Source organism: Festucalex cinctus, chromosome 3, assembly GCF_051991245.1.
Source record: "Festucalex cinctus isolate MCC-2025b chromosome 3, RoL_Fcin_1.0, whole genome shotgun sequence".
In the NCBI taxonomy this organism is placed as follows: Eukaryota; Metazoa; Chordata; class Actinopteri; order Syngnathiformes; family Syngnathidae; genus Festucalex; species Festucalex cinctus.
In genome coordinates this window covers 25,006,584-25,028,164 of record NC_135413.1, presented here as the reverse complement: position 1 = coordinate 25,028,164, position 21,581 = coordinate 25,006,584, and the positions used below count along the sequence as shown (strand labels likewise).

The 21,581-nt window shown below is 36.9% G+C and overlaps 1 protein-coding gene across 2 annotated transcripts in view; it reads right to left on the bottom strand.

Annotated features, from left to right (window-relative positions):
* vwf (von Willebrand factor) overlaps nucleotides 1-21,581 on the bottom strand; it is a 38,040-nt gene extending 16,459 nt beyond the window's left edge. Inside the window, exons 1-27 of one of the 2 annotated variants that reach the window (XM_077517054.1) lie at nucleotides 21,277-21,581; nucleotides 21,161-21,203; nucleotides 18,450-18,593; nucleotides 18,084-18,186; nucleotides 16,257-16,465; nucleotides 15,866-15,987; nucleotides 14,000-14,219; nucleotides 12,624-12,746; nucleotides 12,435-12,546; nucleotides 12,309-12,355; nucleotides 11,394-11,530; nucleotides 11,020-11,158; nucleotides 9,788-9,888; nucleotides 9,509-9,704; nucleotides 7,513-7,728; nucleotides 7,125-7,371; nucleotides 5,964-6,058; nucleotides 5,500-5,651; nucleotides 4,346-4,449; nucleotides 4,134-4,272; nucleotides 3,920-4,054; nucleotides 3,267-3,413; nucleotides 3,054-3,194; nucleotides 2,799-2,897; nucleotides 1,764-1,920; nucleotides 1,255-1,422; nucleotides 38-173 (exon numbers count right to left, since the gene is read on the bottom strand). In XM_077517054.1, coding sequence (XP_077373180.1) covers nucleotides 38-173; nucleotides 1,255-1,422; nucleotides 1,764-1,920; nucleotides 2,799-2,897; nucleotides 3,054-3,194; nucleotides 3,267-3,413; nucleotides 3,920-4,054; nucleotides 4,134-4,272; nucleotides 4,346-4,449; nucleotides 5,500-5,651; nucleotides 5,964-6,058; nucleotides 7,125-7,371; nucleotides 7,513-7,728; nucleotides 9,509-9,704; nucleotides 9,788-9,888; nucleotides 11,020-11,158; nucleotides 11,394-11,530; nucleotides 12,309-12,355; nucleotides 12,435-12,546; nucleotides 12,624-12,746; nucleotides 14,000-14,219; nucleotides 15,866-15,987; nucleotides 16,257-16,465; nucleotides 18,084-18,186; nucleotides 18,450-18,593; nucleotides 21,161-21,203; nucleotides 21,277-21,282 — 3,638 coding nt within the window. In that variant the 5' untranslated portion in view covers nucleotides 21,283-21,581. Of the gene's footprint in view, nucleotides 1-37; nucleotides 174-1,254; nucleotides 1,423-1,763; nucleotides 1,921-2,798; nucleotides 2,898-3,053; nucleotides 3,195-3,266; nucleotides 3,414-3,919; nucleotides 4,055-4,133; nucleotides 4,273-4,345; nucleotides 4,450-5,499; nucleotides 5,652-5,963; nucleotides 6,059-7,124; nucleotides 7,372-7,512; nucleotides 7,729-9,508; nucleotides 9,705-9,787; nucleotides 9,889-11,019; nucleotides 11,159-11,393; nucleotides 11,531-12,308; nucleotides 12,356-12,434; nucleotides 12,547-12,623; nucleotides 12,747-13,999; nucleotides 14,220-15,865; nucleotides 15,988-16,256; nucleotides 16,466-18,083; nucleotides 18,187-18,449; nucleotides 18,594-19,071; nucleotides 19,214-21,160; nucleotides 21,204-21,276 lie in introns of those variants that run through there. The other variant, XM_077517055.1, reaches the window with a different exon arrangement.

Below are 21,581 nucleotides of genomic sequence, written 5' to 3'. Positions count from 1 at the left end.
ATTTTTTTTTTTTTTTTGAGCACCGAGTAGCTCTTACCATATTTTGCAGTGGGCGGGGTCATGGCGGCTGATGATGACTTTGTTGCCATGGGAAATTCTTTGACCTTCATGGATGCATACCTGACACTGAGTGGGCTCAACACACTTCATGGCCACCTCATCCAACAGTTGGCCTGAGAACATTGTGAACAACGAGACACAATTTAAAACAGTTCTGAAACGTCTCAATTAGGGGCGTCAAAATTAGTGCGTTAATTATGAGTTAATTTAAAGTTCCTTAACACCTCTAATTTTTGTAGTGCACAATTAATGACCACACCTTACTTCTACCCGTCCACGCCAAAATTTAGCACTAATAAATTTAATAATAATGCATATATTTGTGGAGACTAGGGTCAAGTTGTATTTTACAATTTTTAAAAATGTAAAGAATTTCACAAGTTACTTCATCTTAAAGATTAGATAGTAGCTAGTCTATCAGATTTAATTAATTAATTAATATATTAATTAATTAATTTAGATAGATTAGATAGTAGATATTAATATGAAAAAAAATTAACAGAACTGTCACCAAGATCTTATGAATGCAATTATGCCATCTAGTGGCAGAAATATGACCTCAACACAAATACCATACAGTAAATCTTTTTTATTTTAACTCAATTTTATGGATTATGAAATTACTGTGTCAATGACTAAAAGATACAGCCATATTTAGTAATAGTTTAACATTTTTTTCCATTATGTTATTGTTCACAAGAGTATGAAAACTTAAAAAAAAAAAAATTTTATCGGACATTTTGTTGTACATTTATAACATATATAACATTTGTGATTAATTGTGAGTTAAATATTGAAGTCATGCGATTAATTACTATTAAAAATTTTAATCGCCTGACACAATAAAAGTTCTCAGATATTCTTTCCACCAAAAATAACTTAACATACAATTATAACACTCACAAGATTAAATTATTTTGTTTGGGGGAATGGTTTTAACTCTTTCAAATGATCCATTGCTAACCCTGTTCTACAGAAGCCAATGAGTTTTCATTGTGTGAAATGACAAAATCAAGTCAAGTTTATTTATATCTGAGAATATGTCATGTAAAATTTTACAGTATTCAGATATAATTTGTGTTTGCTGATGTGTCCACTGCAGTACCGTGTGGAAGTTATGTGCTGTCACAATTCGTCAAAATTCAAAATGTCTCCCTTAGCATGGTCAATTTACTGTATGGGAATGATAGGCACCTGGTGGGCAGTAAGCATGACATCCTTCCACACATGTGAGGGCGCATTGGAGGTGATCAGGGTGCTGGCAGGTGACGGGACAGGCAGGGCCACAAGTGTTGTACCTCCAGTGACATAGCTCCTCTCCTGTAGCCAGACTCTTCGGGTTCAACTCCTCACAGCTCATCGCTATGGAGACCAAATATTTTACTGTCATTTGTGGCTGCTGCATTAAATGATTTGTATGGATGCACATCCTATGAAGCAACGGTCCGTCAACCACAGGACTGCACAGAGAAAACTGCCAAAGAAAGGCACTGATTGCTTCCTTTTCTAACATCCTATCTGTGTGAATATGTTATTTATTTATTTTTTAAATAATGGCTACCACAACAAAATTACTAGACTGGCTCTAACTAATTACATAACAACTACTTTCTAAAAATGCATGTCCATCTAAAAATACAAATTTCATGAGAAACCGGTTTGTGGTTCAAAAAAAGGTCGGCAGAGATATTCTTTACACTCACGGCAAAGCTCATTGGATCTCCAGTTGACGGATACACCCGCTTGCGAACAAGCTTGTGCGTAGGCTGCAATGACATCACAAAAACATGCACAGTCGCCCACTGAGGGACAAGTGCACGCCGCCTCCACGCACATCTCCACATATGGCTCTGCATCCACCTATAAAGAGATGCGCAACAACACTGACCACTTATGTATATGCAGATTTCAAATAACTTATTTATTTATTTATTTATTTATTTATTTATTTATTTATTTATTTATTTATTTATTTATTTATTATTTTTTTACAATTTAAAAAAAAAAATTCTGCCAAATGATGCCAAGTAGTGCAAAAACTCCTTTTGGAATCACCATTTATTATTATTATTATTATCATTATTATTATTATTATTATTATTATTATTATTATTATTATTATTATTATTATTATTATTATTATTATTATTATTATTATTATCATTATTATTATTATTATTGTTAATTATGCTTTTAGCGGCGTCAACATTTGCATAAAGAAAAAAAACAAAAAACAAAAAAAAACATTAACTTCCCTTACCCATTTCACCAAAGGACATTGAATTGGGCGGGTATGAAAAACTCTCAATAATCCCTGCCTGAAATTGAAAAAGGAAGTCAGCCATTTTAGTTTGAAGCCGCAATTTTGGGCAAATTCCGTGGCACTTTGAGGAACTCCGACTGGGAATTTGCCCAAATCAGCCTCAATCAAAAGCAGATATACAAGAATGATGGACAAAATTAAAATGCGATGATTTTTGCCCATGGTATTTAATGTGGTTGGATTAAGGTGTCAAATTTTGATCATCATTTTGAGGATTCAACATGTAAAAGTATCATTGTATCATTGGAGCTTTAATTATTTTAAATGTTTGTTTTGCTACTGTAGTTTTTGTTTTTTTTGTTATATAGCTAGCTAGGCAGCATATTAGCACCTGTTTGTGTGATAAAATGCAGTTCTAAATTAATTTTGTTACAACATTTGCATTGGCTTTCATCTCAGATTTTGGTGCACTTACCTGACTGTTGCATTCTTTAAAAAGAGGACCAGTGAGAACCCGGCATGACTGCTCAACTGTAACCAGTTTGACAATGTTTTCAGCGCACGGAGCAAGCACCTGTCAACAAAAAATGCAGCGCAATAATCTTGTGGAGTAAATATTAAAAGTAGCCCCAAACATAATTTATATATATTTTTTGCACTTGAACCTGAAACTGCCCTCCATAGATTTCATCAAATTACTTCTCCAAACCATTTTACACACAAACGTTACCTGTGTGACATCAGCACAGCTGGGCGCAACCTTCCATGAGTTCCCAAAGTGCAAAGAGTCCACCTCCAGCTGATTGTTACTGCTGACTAGGTCATTATTTACGTTCCCGTCAAAGTTACCGCACAGACCACACACCCGACTCTACATGTGGGAAAATTACAACAAAAAGTCAATATTGACAAAGAAAAAAACTGTGTACTAGTACATATATACCCTGTATTCTGCCGATATGTGGACCAGGAGGTGTGTTCCCTTGTCCCAGCTAAGGGAAATGTGTTTCCCTAGCAGCAGGGTGTAGAATTGACCTGATCGGATGATCTCCACCTGCGCGCTGTGTGGTATTGGCGCCTTCATTTTCACCTGAACAATGACCAAAACATGTCAATGAAGTCAAAACATAGCAAAAATGAGGACGCTGGTGTGTTTTATTTTATTTTATTTTTTTTAATGTTTTGGACTCAGTGATAATTGGTACGCTTACTTTTAATTAACGATAAAAAACAACAACAACTTTCAACTATAACATGTGAGTGTGGATGGTAGATAGGGTCCAGCACCCCCCGCGACCCTTGTGAGGTACAAGCGGTTCAGAAAATGGATGGATGGATTAACTATAACAATTAACATCTAATGTTTGAGATTCACAAATCCACTTGCAATTCACTCAGCAAATCCATGAAAAACTCAACTATTGACGGGTTGTGTGCTTTTTCTGTAATGCCATAAGATGCCACAAGATGGCACCAAAGCCCCGCCTAAAAGGGAATATTAAGTGATACCTGATGAAGCTCTATGTTCTATGTATAATCTAAGCTAATATTAATATAACCTTTTTATTTCAACAAAAATAAAGATTTCCAAAGTACCTCGCCATTTTGCATTACAATCAATCCACCTTGATAATAGACAGACACAGACTTGGCACAGCGATGTCCCACAATGCCACAGGCTTCATTCTCCACAAGCACTCTGAAGGTCCCCTCTTCTCCATTACACATGTCCTGTGTGCAATAAAGAGCAAAATAATGGACAAAGATGTCCATACATACAGTAGAGGTTATTTCTTTGAACTGGTCTTACCTGGACCAGGACATACTGGCAGAGACCAGGAAAGGAATACTTAAGTCCATCAAAGGTGATGTAGTGGGCCTCCCCCACCGTGCGGCACACGCCATCACAAAATATGTCAGTGCAGTGCCACTTCCTGTTCTCGCACACGCTGCAAAATAAAAAAAAATAGGTCATGCAACCGCCAAGAAGAAGATTGTAAAAAAAAAAAAAAAATTGTTTACCAGGTGTTGCAGTCGACTTGTATGCTTTGTCCCGACGCATAAGGCTTGTTGTTATGGTAACAAGGGCACTGCTCTGGCACAATGCAGCCTCCGTGATGGCGTACCTGAAACATCAGTAAGCAAGTCTGGTTTCATATCCTTGGCTCCCAGAAATTCAAGTCATAACTTTATTTGTATAACACTTTTGAAACTTCAAAAAGCAACACAGACAATTGCACTGCAATTGGCTGGCAACCAGCACCCTGCCTACTGCCCGAAACCAGCTGGGATAGGCTCCAGCAGCCCCGCAACCCTTGTAAGGAGTAAGCGGTAAGGAAAATGGATGGATGGATAATTCCATCCAGCTGCCCGGAGTCTCTGACCCCCAATTGCTTGAGCCATATGGGCCAAATAGGTTAACCCTGTAAAGCTAAATATATCATATTAAATACAAGATTTTTTTTTTAGCCCTTTATTTCATGAGTATAATATTTTTTTTCCCCCATTAAAACGCTGACGTATTGCACAGATAATCCATTAGAGGGCAGTATCACCCAACTGATGACTTTACCAGCGACCTTGCAAGTTTTATTTTATTTATTATTTTATTATTATGAATAGTCTGAAAAGTTCTTTCGGATTTTTGGAAATGCTAATTTATTATATATGTCTGTTTATTATTATATATTTGACAGTTGTAAATGTACAAATTTAAAGTACTGTGACTGGATGTATCACATATGACACAAATTAAAAGTCATATGCGGAAGTTGATTATCCCCCCCGGAAAAAAAAAAAAAAAAGTTTGTTCAAAAGGACTAATAAATACTCTATTTACAAAGCATCTGAATTTTCTCTCATATATTTCATGGTTCGGGATTTATAGGGTTAAATAAGGAAAAACATAACTATACAAAGGGACATCAAACTTATTTTCGTCACAAGCCATAACTTGGTAATGGTTTCCCCCAGAGGGAATTGGTAAAATCCAATAATGGCAAATTAAAGGTAGCATCTCAGTTTAATTTTCCTAATGGAACTGAAAAAAGTTGTTCATCAAAAGGGCCAGTAACTTAAACTTCACAGTTCGTTTCTGGTTGAGTTGTAGAAATTAATTTATAAAGTACAATAAAAAGAATATGAATTGCATGCATCCAACTACCACTTCTACCTACTGTGCCGGGTGGACAGAGGCAGCCGGGGATGCAGGCAAGTGAGACACAGGGTAGGTCCGCATTTTGGCAATTTCTGGCGCATTCCAGGCCTTTTCCCCCAGCGTCACACTTGGCATAGACCAGCGGAGGTTGACATGTTGTAGAACGCCTCTCTGAAAGTACCAACAGCAATGAGGAAGGGTGTCACATGTAGCTTGTTGTTGAGCTTTGAGAACTTCGCCAGGGACAATGACGACTTCCCTTGCTATATAATCGTCTCCTATTTCTTGTCAGCAAGAGTGACAACAGGCCCTAAGGAATACTTAGCGCAGCATGTTTTGATAAGTTAGTGTGTTGGAGTAGTATGTGTTGAGGTAGGTAAAACGACCTATTCTTTTTTTTTTGTTGTTGTTGTTTTTTTTAAATATGGTCACTATATCGGGGGTTTCACCAAACACACTATAAAAATATATTCTAGATTTCACCTCTGGAGGGCGCCAGGTCGTCATCGTAGAAGAGATCGGACAGCAAAGTGCTCATTTCGGCGGAGCTGCAACGCATGGATCCATTCTCACAGTAACTGTAAATAAAAGCAGACAAAAGTTTTCCTCTTATTCAATAAAAAAAAAAAAAAAATTAAGAAATATCTTTCATATTTAAAGTGTTTTTATTTTTGTTTATAACAAATAATGTATAGCCACATAAAGTGATAGGCAGAACAATGAAAGGGCTATTTAGCCTATTATAGCAATAAAAAGTTAATATTTTGTCTATAATTAATTTGATACTTTCATTATTTTTCACGTTCAAATAGTACCTTTAAAACCACATTTTGCAACTTGCTGTCGACTGAAAATGACAAGAGCTCAGATCACCAATCACAACTCACCTGTTTTATAAGTTTGGTCATGTGACATTCATGAGCTGAGTTGTGATTGGTTACCTGAGCCCTCGTGATATCATTTTCAGTCGACACCATGTTGCTAAATGTGTTTTTAAAGGTACTAATTGTACATGTAAAATAATGAAAATATCAAATTTATTATAGCCAAAATATTAGTGTTTGACTGGCAAAAATGGCTAAATATGTAAAGTATTGCTTTAATACTCTTCCACTAGGTGGCACAAGTTATGGCTGCTCGATTATGAAGAAAATATTAAACACGGTTATTTTGGTAATAATTTAAATCATTTATTCATTGGTACAAAACAAGAAAATGTGTAAACGTAAAAAACATTAAGACAAATAAAATTATTTGAAAGTCTTTAATTATGCAAGTTCCTTTTGGATGAAGCAAAATTTATTACAAGACATTTTAAAATTAAAAAAAGGTGCAAATGTATAAATTTAAACAACTCAAGCATCTCAAAAGAAGTATTAATAATTTTTTTTTTTTTTTTTTTTTTTTTTTTTACAATTATGTAGACTTTGTAATTGTGGAGTGTAATAATTGAAATTGTAATTGAATTTCAAACAATTACACAGCCCGAGCACAAGTCACAATTAACTGGAGTATTTACATGTTACCATTTATAAAACTATTTTACTGTGTGTCATGGGCTAGATTTTGCTAAAGTTTATTATGTTCCTTGACAGAATAGAGGTGCATTCGAAAACGACATGTCCAGAGTGCACTCTCACGGACCAGATGCTGTTGTGCTCGGCGTAGACGTCACTGGGCTGGTACAGCTGTCCGTCATGCAGGCACGTGCACTTGTCTGCCGTCACACACTCTCCAGAGTCGCTCAGGTACTTCCCCGCTGGGCAAAAACAACCCTCCTCGCACACTCTCTCCCCTCCGCATCCACCCTCGGCTCCGGACAGGGAGCGACAGGTGCGGTCGCAAATGCTCCCGCAGGCCTCGTACACCTGGCCTCTGGTGCACTCCATCTCTGATGATTGAAATCACTGGTTAGCTTTCAGATACTTACAAAAAAGTTCACTTTAAAAGGTTACAGTACATTTTAGGTTCATCCAGAAATTTCAACTGACTTTTTGTGAGCAGTGTAAATACAAATGAATAGTGTTTTTACGGCAGAGCGAGGGAGAACGCCAGTGGAGCAGCACCCCTTTGGAGGCGCAGGCAGCGGCGTAGGACGCCAGGGCGGAGCAGAGGCACTCCTCGCCGTCCACACATGAACACACGTCATAACGACAAAACCGCTGAAAAGGAGCCGGATTGACCAGGAAGTGGCACGGTCCGAAAATGTCTGATGTCATCATTGAGCAGCCTTCTTCTGCAAAACGAACTGAAAAAAACAACAACGAAAAAACAATGTAGCGTGGACATTAGATATATAGAGAACTACTCTTGGTACATTCTAATAACAGTTGGGTCAAAAATTGACCGACCCAACTTTTTGAGTTATTTAGTCTATAAAGTAGGGATTTGACCTTAAATTAAATTTAAAACAAAATTAAATTAATAACACACACAATGACCCAATTTTCCTTTTTTTTTTTTTTTCGGGGGGGTATTCATTTGACCTAAATTTTGGGGTTCGTAGTTCAATAACCCAGTTGCAAAATAATGAAACAACTTTTTGATTTATTTAGTCTAAAAAGTAGGGATTTCATCGCAATTAAATTAACAACAAAATTAAATTAATAACACACAAAATGACCCAATTTGTTGGGTTGTTTTGTGGGTTATTCATTTGACCCACATTTGTGGGTTAGTAGTTCATTAAGTCAATTGCATTGGGTCATAAAATAATGAAACAACTTTTTGAGTTATTTAGCCTAAAAAATTGCACCAAACCCACAAAACAACACAATTTTGGGGAAAATTTTGTGGGTTAATCATTTGACCCAATTTGATAGGTTAAATGAATTGCACACATTGAATTGCAGTCTAAAAAGAGATTTGTTGAACCACATTTTTTCCTATATTATTATTACAAACTTAATTGTTGACCAACTAAAATTGCTTCAATTGGTAACACACGATTGAATTCAGTTAATCCAAAGTGAGATTAATTTTTGATTAATTTAATTCAAGTGAATATATGAACTCACCCAAACCCAAAAACATATAAATATGTTTTTTAATACTTTGTCCTGCTCTCCCAAAAATGTAATTATAAGTTTTTTTTGTTATGTATTTTTTTAATGCTAGAGCATACAGAAGGCATTGATCCAGCTTCTGACATGAAGAGGTCTCGTTAAGCAACGGTAGTTATTACAAAAACCCCACAGCAGGTGGCAGAAGAGTATAAGAGATCAGCCAGGGCCATGTTGCAACAAGCTCTTTTTGCCACTGTGTTTTCAACAGGTTTGTGAATAATGATGAAACTTAGCTATATTATAATGCTTATTGCTGCAAAACGGAAAAAAAGATACAAATATACTTTTGCTTCCCGATGAAAGAAGAGACTCTTATCTTTCTTTTGGTAGGGCCCATGTTTTTATAGCAATAGAACAGAATATTTTGTGGACCTTGCAAAATCAGTCAAAATCCAAAGTGGAATTCATTCAGTGGAATGGCTGGGAGTGAATGAGTTAAGTTTAATGAATTCATAATTCATTAAACTTAATATGTATTCACTTTGGATGAACTTTATTCAATCGTGTGTTACCAATTAAACAATTTTATTAAGATGGCCAACAATTACATTTGTAATCTTAAATTGGTTCAACAATTCTCTTTTTAGAGTGTGGGTAAAAAAAATAACCCAACTTTTTGAGTTATTTTACCCAAAAGATAGGTCAAATTAAATTAATAACTCACAATGCAACCCAATTTTGTGTTGCTTTATGGATTATTTATTTGTCAAAACCTTTTGAGTTCGATGAATAACCCAAAAAGTTGGGTCGGTCCCTTTTTGATCCAATTTGGGCTATTTTTGACCCAACTGTTTTTAGAGTGTTTGTTTGTGAGAAGCTATGTTTAGCCTGGGTTGTTTGGTGAAGTTATGAAAAATTTTCAACACGTGTACATTTAGGGTTTATTATACAAAAGGTCTTTGTCCCTAAAACTTGAGAGTAGTGATTTTTCACTGTCGTGTTGACGTGTGTCTGTGTGTTCACCTCTCTTTGGGTTGACGGCACAGGGATCTGTTGCGGCTTTGTGGACGGACTTGCAGTCACCGTTGATTCTCCAGGACCGACCGAACGCCAGCGGGCCCGCCTCAACCAACCCCGACGTGGACAGGAAGTCATCGCCTTGGTTACCGTTGTAGTTACCGCACAGGCCGCAAGTCCGCCCTGCCCAGCGTGGGCCCAGCTGCAAAAAGGTGGGTAACATTTTAAAACCGACCAGCCATTTACATGAATCAACTCAAACGCTCCATAAGGAACTGAATGCACCTTTAAAAGCACCCGGCCCCTCCCATCCCAGTCAAGACGCAGGTTGTCGCCATACTTTAGGTGCACAGATGATTGGATAGATCTCTGGATATGCAAACGACCTGGAAATTGAGAAGCATTGATGTTTAAGGTATGTCCATTTTGCTTTATTACAGCGGCATTTGACATTTTTAGAATTAAATATAAGGATTTCATCATTAACTCTTGGACTGCCAAAAACGTTTAATTACGTATGCTAAAATCACAATGAATGTTGCCAAAAACGTCAACTGACGTTTACTACATTTTTTTCTTTTCTTTTTTTTTCTTTTTCTTTTTTTCTATGGGCAGTGCAACGTCTTGTGCAGCGCTGCTTTGTCATTGGGGTTGTGAAATAAAAACCACCCACTAACTATGGCCAGCAGATGGCAGCACTGTACCTCCTTTCAATGGGCTCCCTGTGTAGGAAATTACAATGAAACATGACTGATATGATGCAATAGAACGTTTTCGAGGATGACATGAATGATCAAAGCCTTTGTCACATTAAATCTAATTCAGAAACAAACTATGGGGTATATGCCACGGAAGAGGTGGGACTGTTTTTGCGCATCAGTTTGTTTCCAGTTTGGTTTGCGACGTGTGGGCTGCGTCAAAAATATGTGTGCTTCCAACGTTGTGCCCCTCGGTTGCGCGTTCGCAACCCGGCAAAATCACGTCCCGCCTTTTCCATGGCATATACCCCATATTGGTGTCAAAGTCACTTGTTCACAAAATGTATCTTTCACAAAAAGCTTATTTTCTCTTTATTGTTTCCATTTTCGCTTGATGGAACTCAAAGTATCTATTTTCAAATAGTGATTACTGAAGAATGGAATAAAGTAGAAACATACTTTTTTTTCCGTCATGAAAGAATGGAATGCGATCTTCCATGTTTATGTGGTCATAGCACACACAATATTTACCTTGAAAGATGAGTTAAAATGCTCGAAATCAGCTGGCACTGTCGCGTGTTGTTTTTTGGATAACGTTCGGCAATGAAAGAGTTAATTTAGTGGTGACAATTTTCGCCCAAAGTCAGCTGGGATAGGCTCCAGCTCACCCACAAGCCGAATGAGATGGATATTGGTTTGTGACAGTCATTGCATTGATTTAAATGCTTAAGCCTTGACAGAGGTCTGTGCTCATATTACACTCTTGCCTGTCAGTCTTTGAGTCACAAAAGGCAGCTGCACCCCATCAAAATGCCGTACCATGGTGCATTGGGGTCTGGATGTCCATGCCGTTGACAGAAACCATCCCTCCGTGCTTCAGCTTCACTGTCATGTCGTCCAGAGAAGACAGACTGAGGGTCACGGAACGCGTACACACAGCCTCCTGATCATCTGCGCACTGAAAGACAGTCCAATAATAAGCTGTCAGACACACACACAAAGAGTGACAGAAATAAAATGCTGAGTTATTATCCTGTCCAAGCTGTTATGTGAGTTCTTACATAACATGATATATCATGTTTGCAAAGTTATCCAGACCTGCTTAGGGATCTTTTGGAGGATTTACCAACAGGGTGAGATATATTCTGTGGCTCATTACAACACATTATTTCCTGATTCAGTGTGTCCGTTACCTGCACATTTTCAATAATGACAGAGAAGTCCTGCTCTTCACAGTCTCTGGCCAGCAAGTACTGACACGGGCCGGTGAAGGTGAAGAATTTGTTGTCAAAGGTCTTAAAATGGGATTGACCCACCACCAGGCATTCACCTGCAGCAACAGGAGACAACCCAATTATTAGTCAAATTTACATAATGAGACATTCAGACCAATGTTTTTTCTTTAACTCTTTGACCGCCAAAAACGTTTAATTACGATCAGTAAAATCACGACATATATTGCCATAAATGTTAAATAACGTCAACAAATTTTTTTTGTTTTATTTTTTTTTCTCAGTGCAACGTCTAAGTGCAGCGCTGCCTGGTCAATGGGTTGTGGAATCTAAAACACTCTCTGGCCAACAGATGGAAGCATTGTATCTCTTCTTGTCAATGAAAAAAGCCTCTGTCATATCAAAGTTTTTCTTTGATAATGTTTGGCAGTAAAAGAGTTAATCATTTAGTTAGCATATTTAGCACCATGCGGAGAGCAACAATTCTCAGTGTGATGCAGTCCACAATAATAAATATATTCTTTATGAATAGAACTTATTTAATTGCTCAATAGTAACTAATGTTGTGGCTCTATTAGATTTACACTGCAGGTCCAAATACACATTCCAATGTAATGCCAAGATCAGATTTTTTGGGGGACTGCTTATTTCCACGAACATTTCAAATGGCACATACTGAGGTCACATATTGTTCAGTTGGCTTTGGTGGACTTTTCTTCCTACTACTCCTCTGGCTACATCTGTAAACACTTATTTAATGATGGGCATCCCTCAGATGCATATATTTAAAAAATAAATAAAAAAAATAAAAACAGAACAGTGTCACTTCCATGAAATGTAAATGCAATGTACGTGACTATGATTCATGTCATTCACCAGGGCAGCCTTCATTGGTGCATTCCCATGATCCATGTCGACACACACTGTCGAAAAAAAAATAAAAAAATAAGTAAGTATGTGGCTATTAGTTCACAAATTGTGCATAGGTGTACATCCACTCACCAGGTGTTGCAGTCCTGAGAGATGGTGGAGCCCGGGGGGAAGTGTCGGCCCATGTGCACGCAGGAACACTGGGACACCTCCACACAGCGGCTTCCATCCAACACTTTACCCACTGAAATCCACATGCACATTCACACACATTAAGACTCGATGCTGAGGAGGTGGGAAACCAGTAGCTGGGGGAGTTACCAGGGCATGTGCATCCATCCACACATTCTTCCTTGCAGACCTCCTGGATGTTGAGACTGTGGCAGGTTGTGGAGCAGGATTTGGTGCATTCGCTGTAGTGCATTCCAATGGGACATTTGGGGACTGCTCTCACACACATATATGTACACGCATAATTGTTTTTAGTGGTGTGAATTCAAAAAGCACAAACATTATTTTTACTTTGCTTTATTATATTACTTTTAATTTTTCCAGTATTGTTACTTGAGTATGTATTTTAACTCATTGGCTCCCAAAAACGTATAAATACGATTAATTTTAAATGTATTCAGTGTCCCAAAGACGTAGTTATACGTTTTTATGTTTGTTTGTTTGTTTTTATGCTAAAGCATACAGAAGGCTTTGATGTAAGCTCTCATCTACAGATAACCGGTGAAAAAAATTGTAGTAATTACTAAAACGGCCAGCGGGAGGCAGCAGAGTATAAGAGATCAACCAGGGCCACGACGAAAACAAGCTGATTTCCCCACAGTTCTAAGCAGATTTGTGAATAATGATGAAACTTAGTGAAAAAAAAGACTCTAAACTTTCTTTTGGTAGGTTCCATGTTTTCACAGGAATAGAACACAATATTCTGTGGGCCTTGCAAAAGCAGTCAAAATCCAGTAAAACAGCCAAGAGCGAAGGGGGCCGCTTCAGTGCAAATAACTGGAAGTCAATGAGTTAAACTTTGACCCCACACATTTGGGGGGAAAAAAAGCGTATATGTTTTATGTACTTTCTACTCTTTACTTTATATATATAAAAAAAAGACTTACTAATTTAGTTTCAACCTCTGCAGATAATGAGGCAATGTAAAAAAAAAAAAAAAAAAAAAATGTAAGTAGAGAGATCGTCTGACTGTTTGAGGTCTTACAAGACAAGGATAAAAAAACAAAAACAAAAAAAACAAACAAACTGTGACACGTGGAAGTTGAAAACAGAAGCAACCTGAAGGACTGTGAACCTATCCCCTCAAAAATGAATTGTGGCAATTTTGTTGCCTTGTGCCAGCCTAAAAACCACCAGCGTTCAAATAATTAACAGCATAGTCTGGAAAAGGGGGAAAAAAAACACACAAGATGTTGTTTTTTTTTTTTTTTCAAATCTGTTTCTTATGAGCAAATTTAGCTTTTTTTGCTACCCGGTTCACAGTATTAGTAAAATTCATTTTTACTTTTGTATTTACCTTATTTCAATCTGTCCTTTTTTACAGTTAGATAGGTAAAGGAATTGGACCAGTACTCCTACTTCTACCAGTCGTTTTTTTTTTTCTGTACATCTCCCAAAGTGCAAAATGTATTTTTTTCTGCCACTTGTTTAATTCCACATAATTTGACAAAATCCTGCCAACTTACAGCATTCACTTTCCTGCTGCCACCCACGTAAAAGCATCCCATGGGCATGGCACGTGCGGGCATACTCAAGAAGGACTGGACAGTAACAGTCTTCGCTGTCGCCCTGGCCGCAGTGGCACGCCGCCTCCTGGCACAGGGACAGGAAGGCCTCGGGAGATACCAAGTGGGCGCAGTGCAGGAACACGGCGGATGTTTGCAACACGCTGCAGCTGGACAGAATCTAGAAAAACAAGATATATTATCAACTGCTTACACCTTATCATTACCTCTGCGTAAGGTTGCAAAGGTCTGGGAATTGCAAAAGTAATGCATGGACATACTTGAGAATTACTTGAGTGTATTATTTTGTCAGGAAAGGGGTCAAAATATTAGTCTTAATGGGGGCGTGCTTCTATTTTCAGTCTTAGGGTTGCCTCAGAACAAGTGCTTGCTTGCATCGTTGCAACTCCCTAGTTCCGCACTGGGTCGTCACGGTAACGAAAACCCGTTCTGACCACCCCTTACTTGGAAATCCTGTACTGGGTGAATTCATTGCAGAAGACACGTCTATGTCAAAATTTAGCAGTAATAAATTTAAATATAATGCATATATTTGTGGAGACCGGGTTCCAGTTGTATTTTAAAATTTTAAAAATGTGCAGAATTTCACAAGTTACTTCATGTTAAAGGTTTGGATAACTCTTAATGTGAAAATAAAAAACACCCCCTAGCTGTCACCGACGTCTTACAAATGCAATTATGCCATCAAGTGGCAGAAAAATGACCTCAACACAAATCAATATCACTCTTTTTTTCTTTTTTTTTTTTGACTAAATTTGATGAATTATTATGAAATTACTGTATCAATGACTAAAAGATGTAGCCATATTATTGTACATTTAGAAAAGATATAAAATGTCTAATTTATATATATATATATATATATATATATATATATATATATATATATATATATATATATATATATATATATATATATATATATACCTCCTTTTGTGACCATTTGTTAGTGAACTCCATGAAAAGACAAGAAATGTGAATGTGTCAGAGTGGGCTAGAGGGATTTTTCATATACATATATGTATGTATGTATGTATGTATATATATATATATATATATATATATATATATATATATATATATATATATATATATATATATATATATACAGTATATATATATATATATATATATATATATATATATATATATATATATGTATGTATATATATATATATATATATATATATATATATATATATATATATATATATATATATATATATATATGTATGTATGTATGTATGTATGTATGTATGTATATATATATATATATATATATATATATATATATATATGTATGTATGTATGTATGTATGTATGTATATATATATATATATATATATATATATATATATATATATATATGTATGTATGTATGTATGTATGTATGTATGTATGTATATATATATATATATATATATATATATATATATATATATATATATATATATATATATATGTATGTATGTATGTATGTATATATATATATATATATATATATATATATATATATATATATATATATATATATATATATATATATATATATATGTATGTATGTATGTATGTATATATATATATATATATATATATATATATATATATATATGTATATATGTTTTTTTTCTGCTTTTCAGCCTACCTCAGTCGTAACAATTTTCATGATAGCAAGAAGTTATAATTTGATTTTCTTTGTGCGTCATTTTTGTGAGTCATTTTTCATTCTCAGTCAAGGATGTTCAAATTTTCCTAAGCGCCGTCCTGCCTTTTGTGCGTGCCTGCGTGTGTGCGTGTGCGACTGACCTTTGATGTGTCTTTGGAACTGTTGCAGGACAGACTGGGAGTAGAAACCCGTCTGCAGGCCTGACCTGCCCCCTTCACCGCCCATGAGTTTGCAAAATCATAGCTATCCTCTGTGAGGAATCCTGAAATGACGCACAGCACATGAAGACGTTGACAGCTTCCTCGTTAATCACATGCTGCCGCAGCTCTTTGTTTTGTTGAGATTTTTATTTTTTATTTTTTTAAACCGTTATCTTTTCCTGTATGGAATAGTTTCTCTTCCTGTTTCTGAGCCCTGGTGACTCGAATCATTTCCGAAATTGACAGAAAAAAAAGTTGGTACGTGCATACCCGGTTTAACACTTAACACACAACGTGGATGGCCTGACACACAAGCTACAATATCACGTACCTTCTTGAGCCGTGTATTCATCAGCCGCCGCTGCATTGAAGTTACCACAGAGGCCGCAGGTGCGATTGGCGTGTTGTTTGTTGAGTACCAGCGCGATGTTGGCCGCGTTGTCAATGGTCACCGTGAAGCCAAACTCCTCGCTCCACATCTTGTAGAAGCCCAACTCCTGGCCAGCAAACACGGAGTGGGATGCGTACGGCAGAGAAAGTCTGCAAGGTGACACACAAAGAGTCTTAAATGAGCTTCTTTGGTTGCAGTTTTATTCTAACACAAAAGTATTGGAATGTATAAATTAGCGGTGTTAGTTGATTAAATGTGACTTCAATAATAAACTCCCAATTAATCACAACTTTTATAATTCTTCTCAACATACAATAAAATGTGCAATAAAATGTTTTTTTTTCCAAGTTTCATACTCTTAACATAAAAGTCGAAAAAAAGTTAAACTAATAAAAATATGGCTACATCTTTTAGTCATTGATAGTAATTCCGTAATAATTAATAAATTGAGTTAAAATTAAAAAGATGTACTGTACTGTAAAAAACAAGATACAGATTTGTGTTGAGGTTACTCTCTGCCACTGGATGGCATAATTGCATTTTTAAGACATTGGTGACAGCTCAGTGCATTTTTCTTTTCATATTAAGAGCTATCTTATCTTTAACAAGAAGTAACTTGTTAAATTCTAAACCTTTTTAAAATTGTAAAATACAACTTGATCTCCACAAATATATGTATTATTATTATTATTATTATTATTATTATTATTATTATTATTATTATTATTATATTTATTACTGCTACGTTGCGAATGGAATTCCCACAGTACAGGCTTTCCAAGTAAGGGGGCAATCATTAATAGCAGGTTAAAAAAAAAAAAAAAAAAAAAAAAAACTTAAAAAAAAAAAAACGGCGTTAACAGTACTTTAAATTAACTCAAAATGAATTTACTAATTTTGACACCCCTAGTATAAACCAATGAATGAATTAATATAGGATTGGTCTAGTACACAAAGCAGAGTAAGGTCTACAAAAGTATACTTGGAGGAGATTAAAGAATTTGACAAGAGGCTTTGTGGAATTCAAATTTAGGCCGTTGTAAGCAGTGCATCTGTCTCCTGGCGCAAAAAGACAGTGGTTCCTGATTTTCTTATCAGCGCAAAACTTGCAAACAAGTGTTTTCCAAGCTGGGTGTGCCACTACAGTAGAAGGAGTGACTTGGAAATATGTCTAACAGACAATCACATCTCATTTAAAGGAAATAAAAAGAATCTGTTTGATTGGCCATGACAGAAATTGGCTATTTTCACACCCACAGTGGCACAGCCCTTCCTCGCGCGCAGATCCGACAGTTTGAACTTGTCTGCAAAATTACAAACATTGGGTCTAATTTGCCTCTGCACAGAGATACACCACACACATACAAAATTAAAGCCATTTGGCTTGATAGAAATATATATGGAATAGTGTGGAAAAAAAGCAAGTGCAATTAAAAACAATAACAGCATTCATACAATAATGTGTGCATGAAATGCACTGAATCATCACCAATCATAAATACCAAGACCTCAGCCATCTCATCAAAGTGGTTGTGCATCCTCACTCAATTTAGCTGATAATGTAATGGGTGGGGAAAATTCAGTGAGGGAGTAAAATTAGCTTGAAAGCGACTGAAAGTGGGGCAGAAGGGCTCATTCACAGCCACATTTTCAGCAACAGGAAAGATTTTCTTGGTTGTGAAATTTCACATTTGATGGGTGAAAAGACACTCTGACCTGGCTGAAAATGATCGTCCTTTTTGTTTTTTTTCTTATGTTTAGTTTTACCTGTTTTCTCCCTGTGATAGTCTTCCATCGACAGACAGATGCAGCTCAAAGACGTCCCCGAGAAATAGCGTGACTCCGGTTCTTTTGCCCCCAACAAAATCTCCTGCAGGTGAATCACACTGTTTGAATTCTGCCGCACCAAACTCCGTCACACTAACACAAACGACGTCTCTTTACTTTTGGTCAATGAGATGTCAATGTGTTTGTGGTTTGCAGCAATGTAGAACCGCACTGCAGCTATTTACCTCTTCAAGTTAACATGTAACTAAATCAACATATATTACAGGGGATAATGTTACTACTTTGTGGGATTAAAAGACTGGTATGAGTTGTATGTGGCCTTCTCGCCATACTTGGCTCACCCACCTAGCAGCGTAAAAGAGCGACGTTTGCAGTCCCCAGCAAGCAGGTAGCTGCAGTCGCCGGCAAACTCGTACAAAACCCCGTCAAAGGTGTGAACGTGGTGTCGACCAAAGAGGCTGCATCGCCCCGTCATACCTGCCACGCATGCTGCACACCCACACACATTCACAAAAGCACAAATGTGACAAAAACATCCTGCTATGTTTGAAAATGACCCACTTCAAAAATAAAATAAAATAAAATAAAATAAAATAAAATAAAATAAAATAAAATAAAATAAAATAAAATAAAAATAAAATAAAAAAATTAAAAAAAATCCTGTATGAAGTCTCTGTGGTGGCTCAATACTTGATCCTTTTGGGAGGCCTCAACATTCTGGAAAATTTAAACTGAGTTTTTATGTTGTTGCTTTTGTACTTCACACACAGAAAGTTGGGTCAAAGAAACCAAAATAATGGGCCGGTCCATTGTATAAATTATATATCCTTTACTACACTGGACTGGTTCGGCACCCATGAATTTATCTATTTGTGCATAGTTTCATTCAATATTTTAAGTGTTTTTGTCGGCTCTCGGGTCAGGCCTGGAGCCGGAAGGCTGGCCGCAGCGTCACCTGTTCCAGCACCTGTTGGCAGGCTGGTGCACCAGGTCCCCTTTTGCGTTGTGTGTTGAAAGCAGATGCGAGTCAGGAAAAAGAATAGGCGGGAATCCAAAGCCAAGCTGAACAAAAAGCGGCTTTATTGGCAAAATCACAATGAGACCATTCAATTTGCGCAAATGGAAAAAATCTGATCTTCTCAGGAAATCCAACAGTTTATAAAACTTCACCCATGGTGCAACCTCTTTTCTCGATTGGCTATCAAACTTGTCTGCCCACTTCACGCTTAGATCTTATTGGCACGGGAAAGCTTCGGCCAAACCCACTTATTATGAGATGCAAATTATTGAATGCTAATGGTATCTGCTTTTGACCACTAGGGGGTAGTGCGAGCTTAGTTTTGTGACTTCTACTGGTATCCAATTGTTATTAAGTAGCCCGCAGATCATACGTCTCCCCCCCCCCCCCACTCTTGAGACCAGAAGTAGTAACAAGTTTTACTGGTATCAAAAGAACTTATTCGTTCATAAAATAAGGTGACCTATCATTTACATTATATAATCTAATAATTTTGCTAAACTAACCTTTTTGCAGACACCCAAAATAATGAGAGCCTTGTCCTAAGCATCGTCCCTCAGCTAACAATAACGAGACCCTTGTCCTGAGTCATTTGACTGCCATCTGACAGTTTGTAAGATAATGAGATCCTTGTTCTGAGCTTCTCCTATGATTGTCAACTAGAAGTCATAAAGTAATTAAGATTCTTGCTCTGACCTTTTTCCCGTCATGCTTGTAAGCTTTTCAGGATATCCCTTGTTCGTTAGCCCTTAAGCGTGAAGGAGCAGTTTTCAACAGTTTGACCATAGTGAACATGTGATTTCTGGTATTTTCAGCTGGCACCTTAGAGTTACAAAATTAAGTAAAATGATTAATTGGTAACAAATACATGATTCCCTTTGTGACAAGTCAGGATACACACTGGCATTTAATTTCCTTAAGCTATTTAAACACAAGTAGCAATCATAAAGTTGTTTAGCATGAAAAGGATTTCACTTGAACATTTGGCCTAGAATAGGTCAATAGTTCAAGGGACAGCACCAAAAATCAGATCCCACATTTTTATGTGGTGGTTTTCTGTTCAGACAATGAATATTGGAGGTAGGGCTGGGCGATATGCCCACAAATAAAATCTATTTTTTTTTTCAGTCATTCAGGACGATTAAGATTTTAATCTATAATAAAGCCAACAAACATTTATTTTAAGCACATGTGTCGAGATCCGGTCCTTGAGGTCCAGGGTCTTGCATGTTTTCAAGGTTTCTCTACTCCAACGCACCTGATTCAATGATCAGGATAATTATCAGGCTCCTGCAGCTTGCTGATGAGCTTAAATATGAATCAGCTGTGTTGAAAGTGGGAAACCTCCAAAACCTGCAGGACTGCAGTCCTCAAGGACTGCAGTTTGACACCTATGATTTAAAGTAATCATTTATTCAAAAATAATTCCTGTGCCAAATGTTCAGACAATAGTATTGTGTACTGATTCTAAATTAGTTGTAACATAAGCATAACTCAATTTCATGATTTATCAAATTTTCAATTATTCGATTTTTAAAATGATGATGTATCGAATTAATTTGATTTATTGCCCAGCCCAAATTGGAGGACGATTTGTGAAACATTTTGGGGGGTTTAAAAAAAAAAAAAAAAAGTCCCTGTCCCCACTTTTCCCAATGCATTTCAATGGGCGTCAAATTTGTCAATAATACGCAGCTTTTTGGTATGTATATTGTCCATAATTAAAATTGAATTTTTGTCATACATCTGATTAGGAAGCGCATGATCCTACGTGGGCCCCTAGTAGCACTGATGAAAAATTGTGGCCCCCTCCATTTTGTAGTAAATTGCACATCCCGGATCTTTTTGGACTACCACCCATCCAGCCATCTTTTTGTAGCCTTCTGTTTGCAAGTAAGATGGAGCCTTTCATGACACAGGGCATGAAGTGCTCTCTGGACTGACAAATTCACACGCACATTCATACTAATGGACAATTAAAAGTCTTATTTTGGAATGGTTCAACGAGTTAATAATGGGATTTTTTTTCCCTACCCACCTGTCAGATGCAGCAGAAGCCAAATGCCTCTCAAACACTGGCCCTGAAACACAAACACAACATTCTTCAATCCCATGATCCTCTTAAACTGACTTCCTAAAACATAAGTACTGTACCTCCATGGCACTAGACTCGGCTAATCCACAAATCTTGCAAAAAAAGGCTCTTACAATGCCCAAAAATGCTGCACTTCCAGGCTTTACATGGTGGAACGGCGTTTCGCTCCGCGTCTCATAACAGGCTCAACTGAGAATGGGGTCAAAAACTTAAAAAGCCAAACTCAAAAGTTCTTCATTTATATGAAGGAAAGCCCTTCCCACTCTGTTATTGTGGCCTTAAGATCCCTCCTCCTACATCAGGTTATGTCAAGAAGGCCAGAATATCAGTCCGTACGTGTAGCGCGACACCATCAGACGGCCTC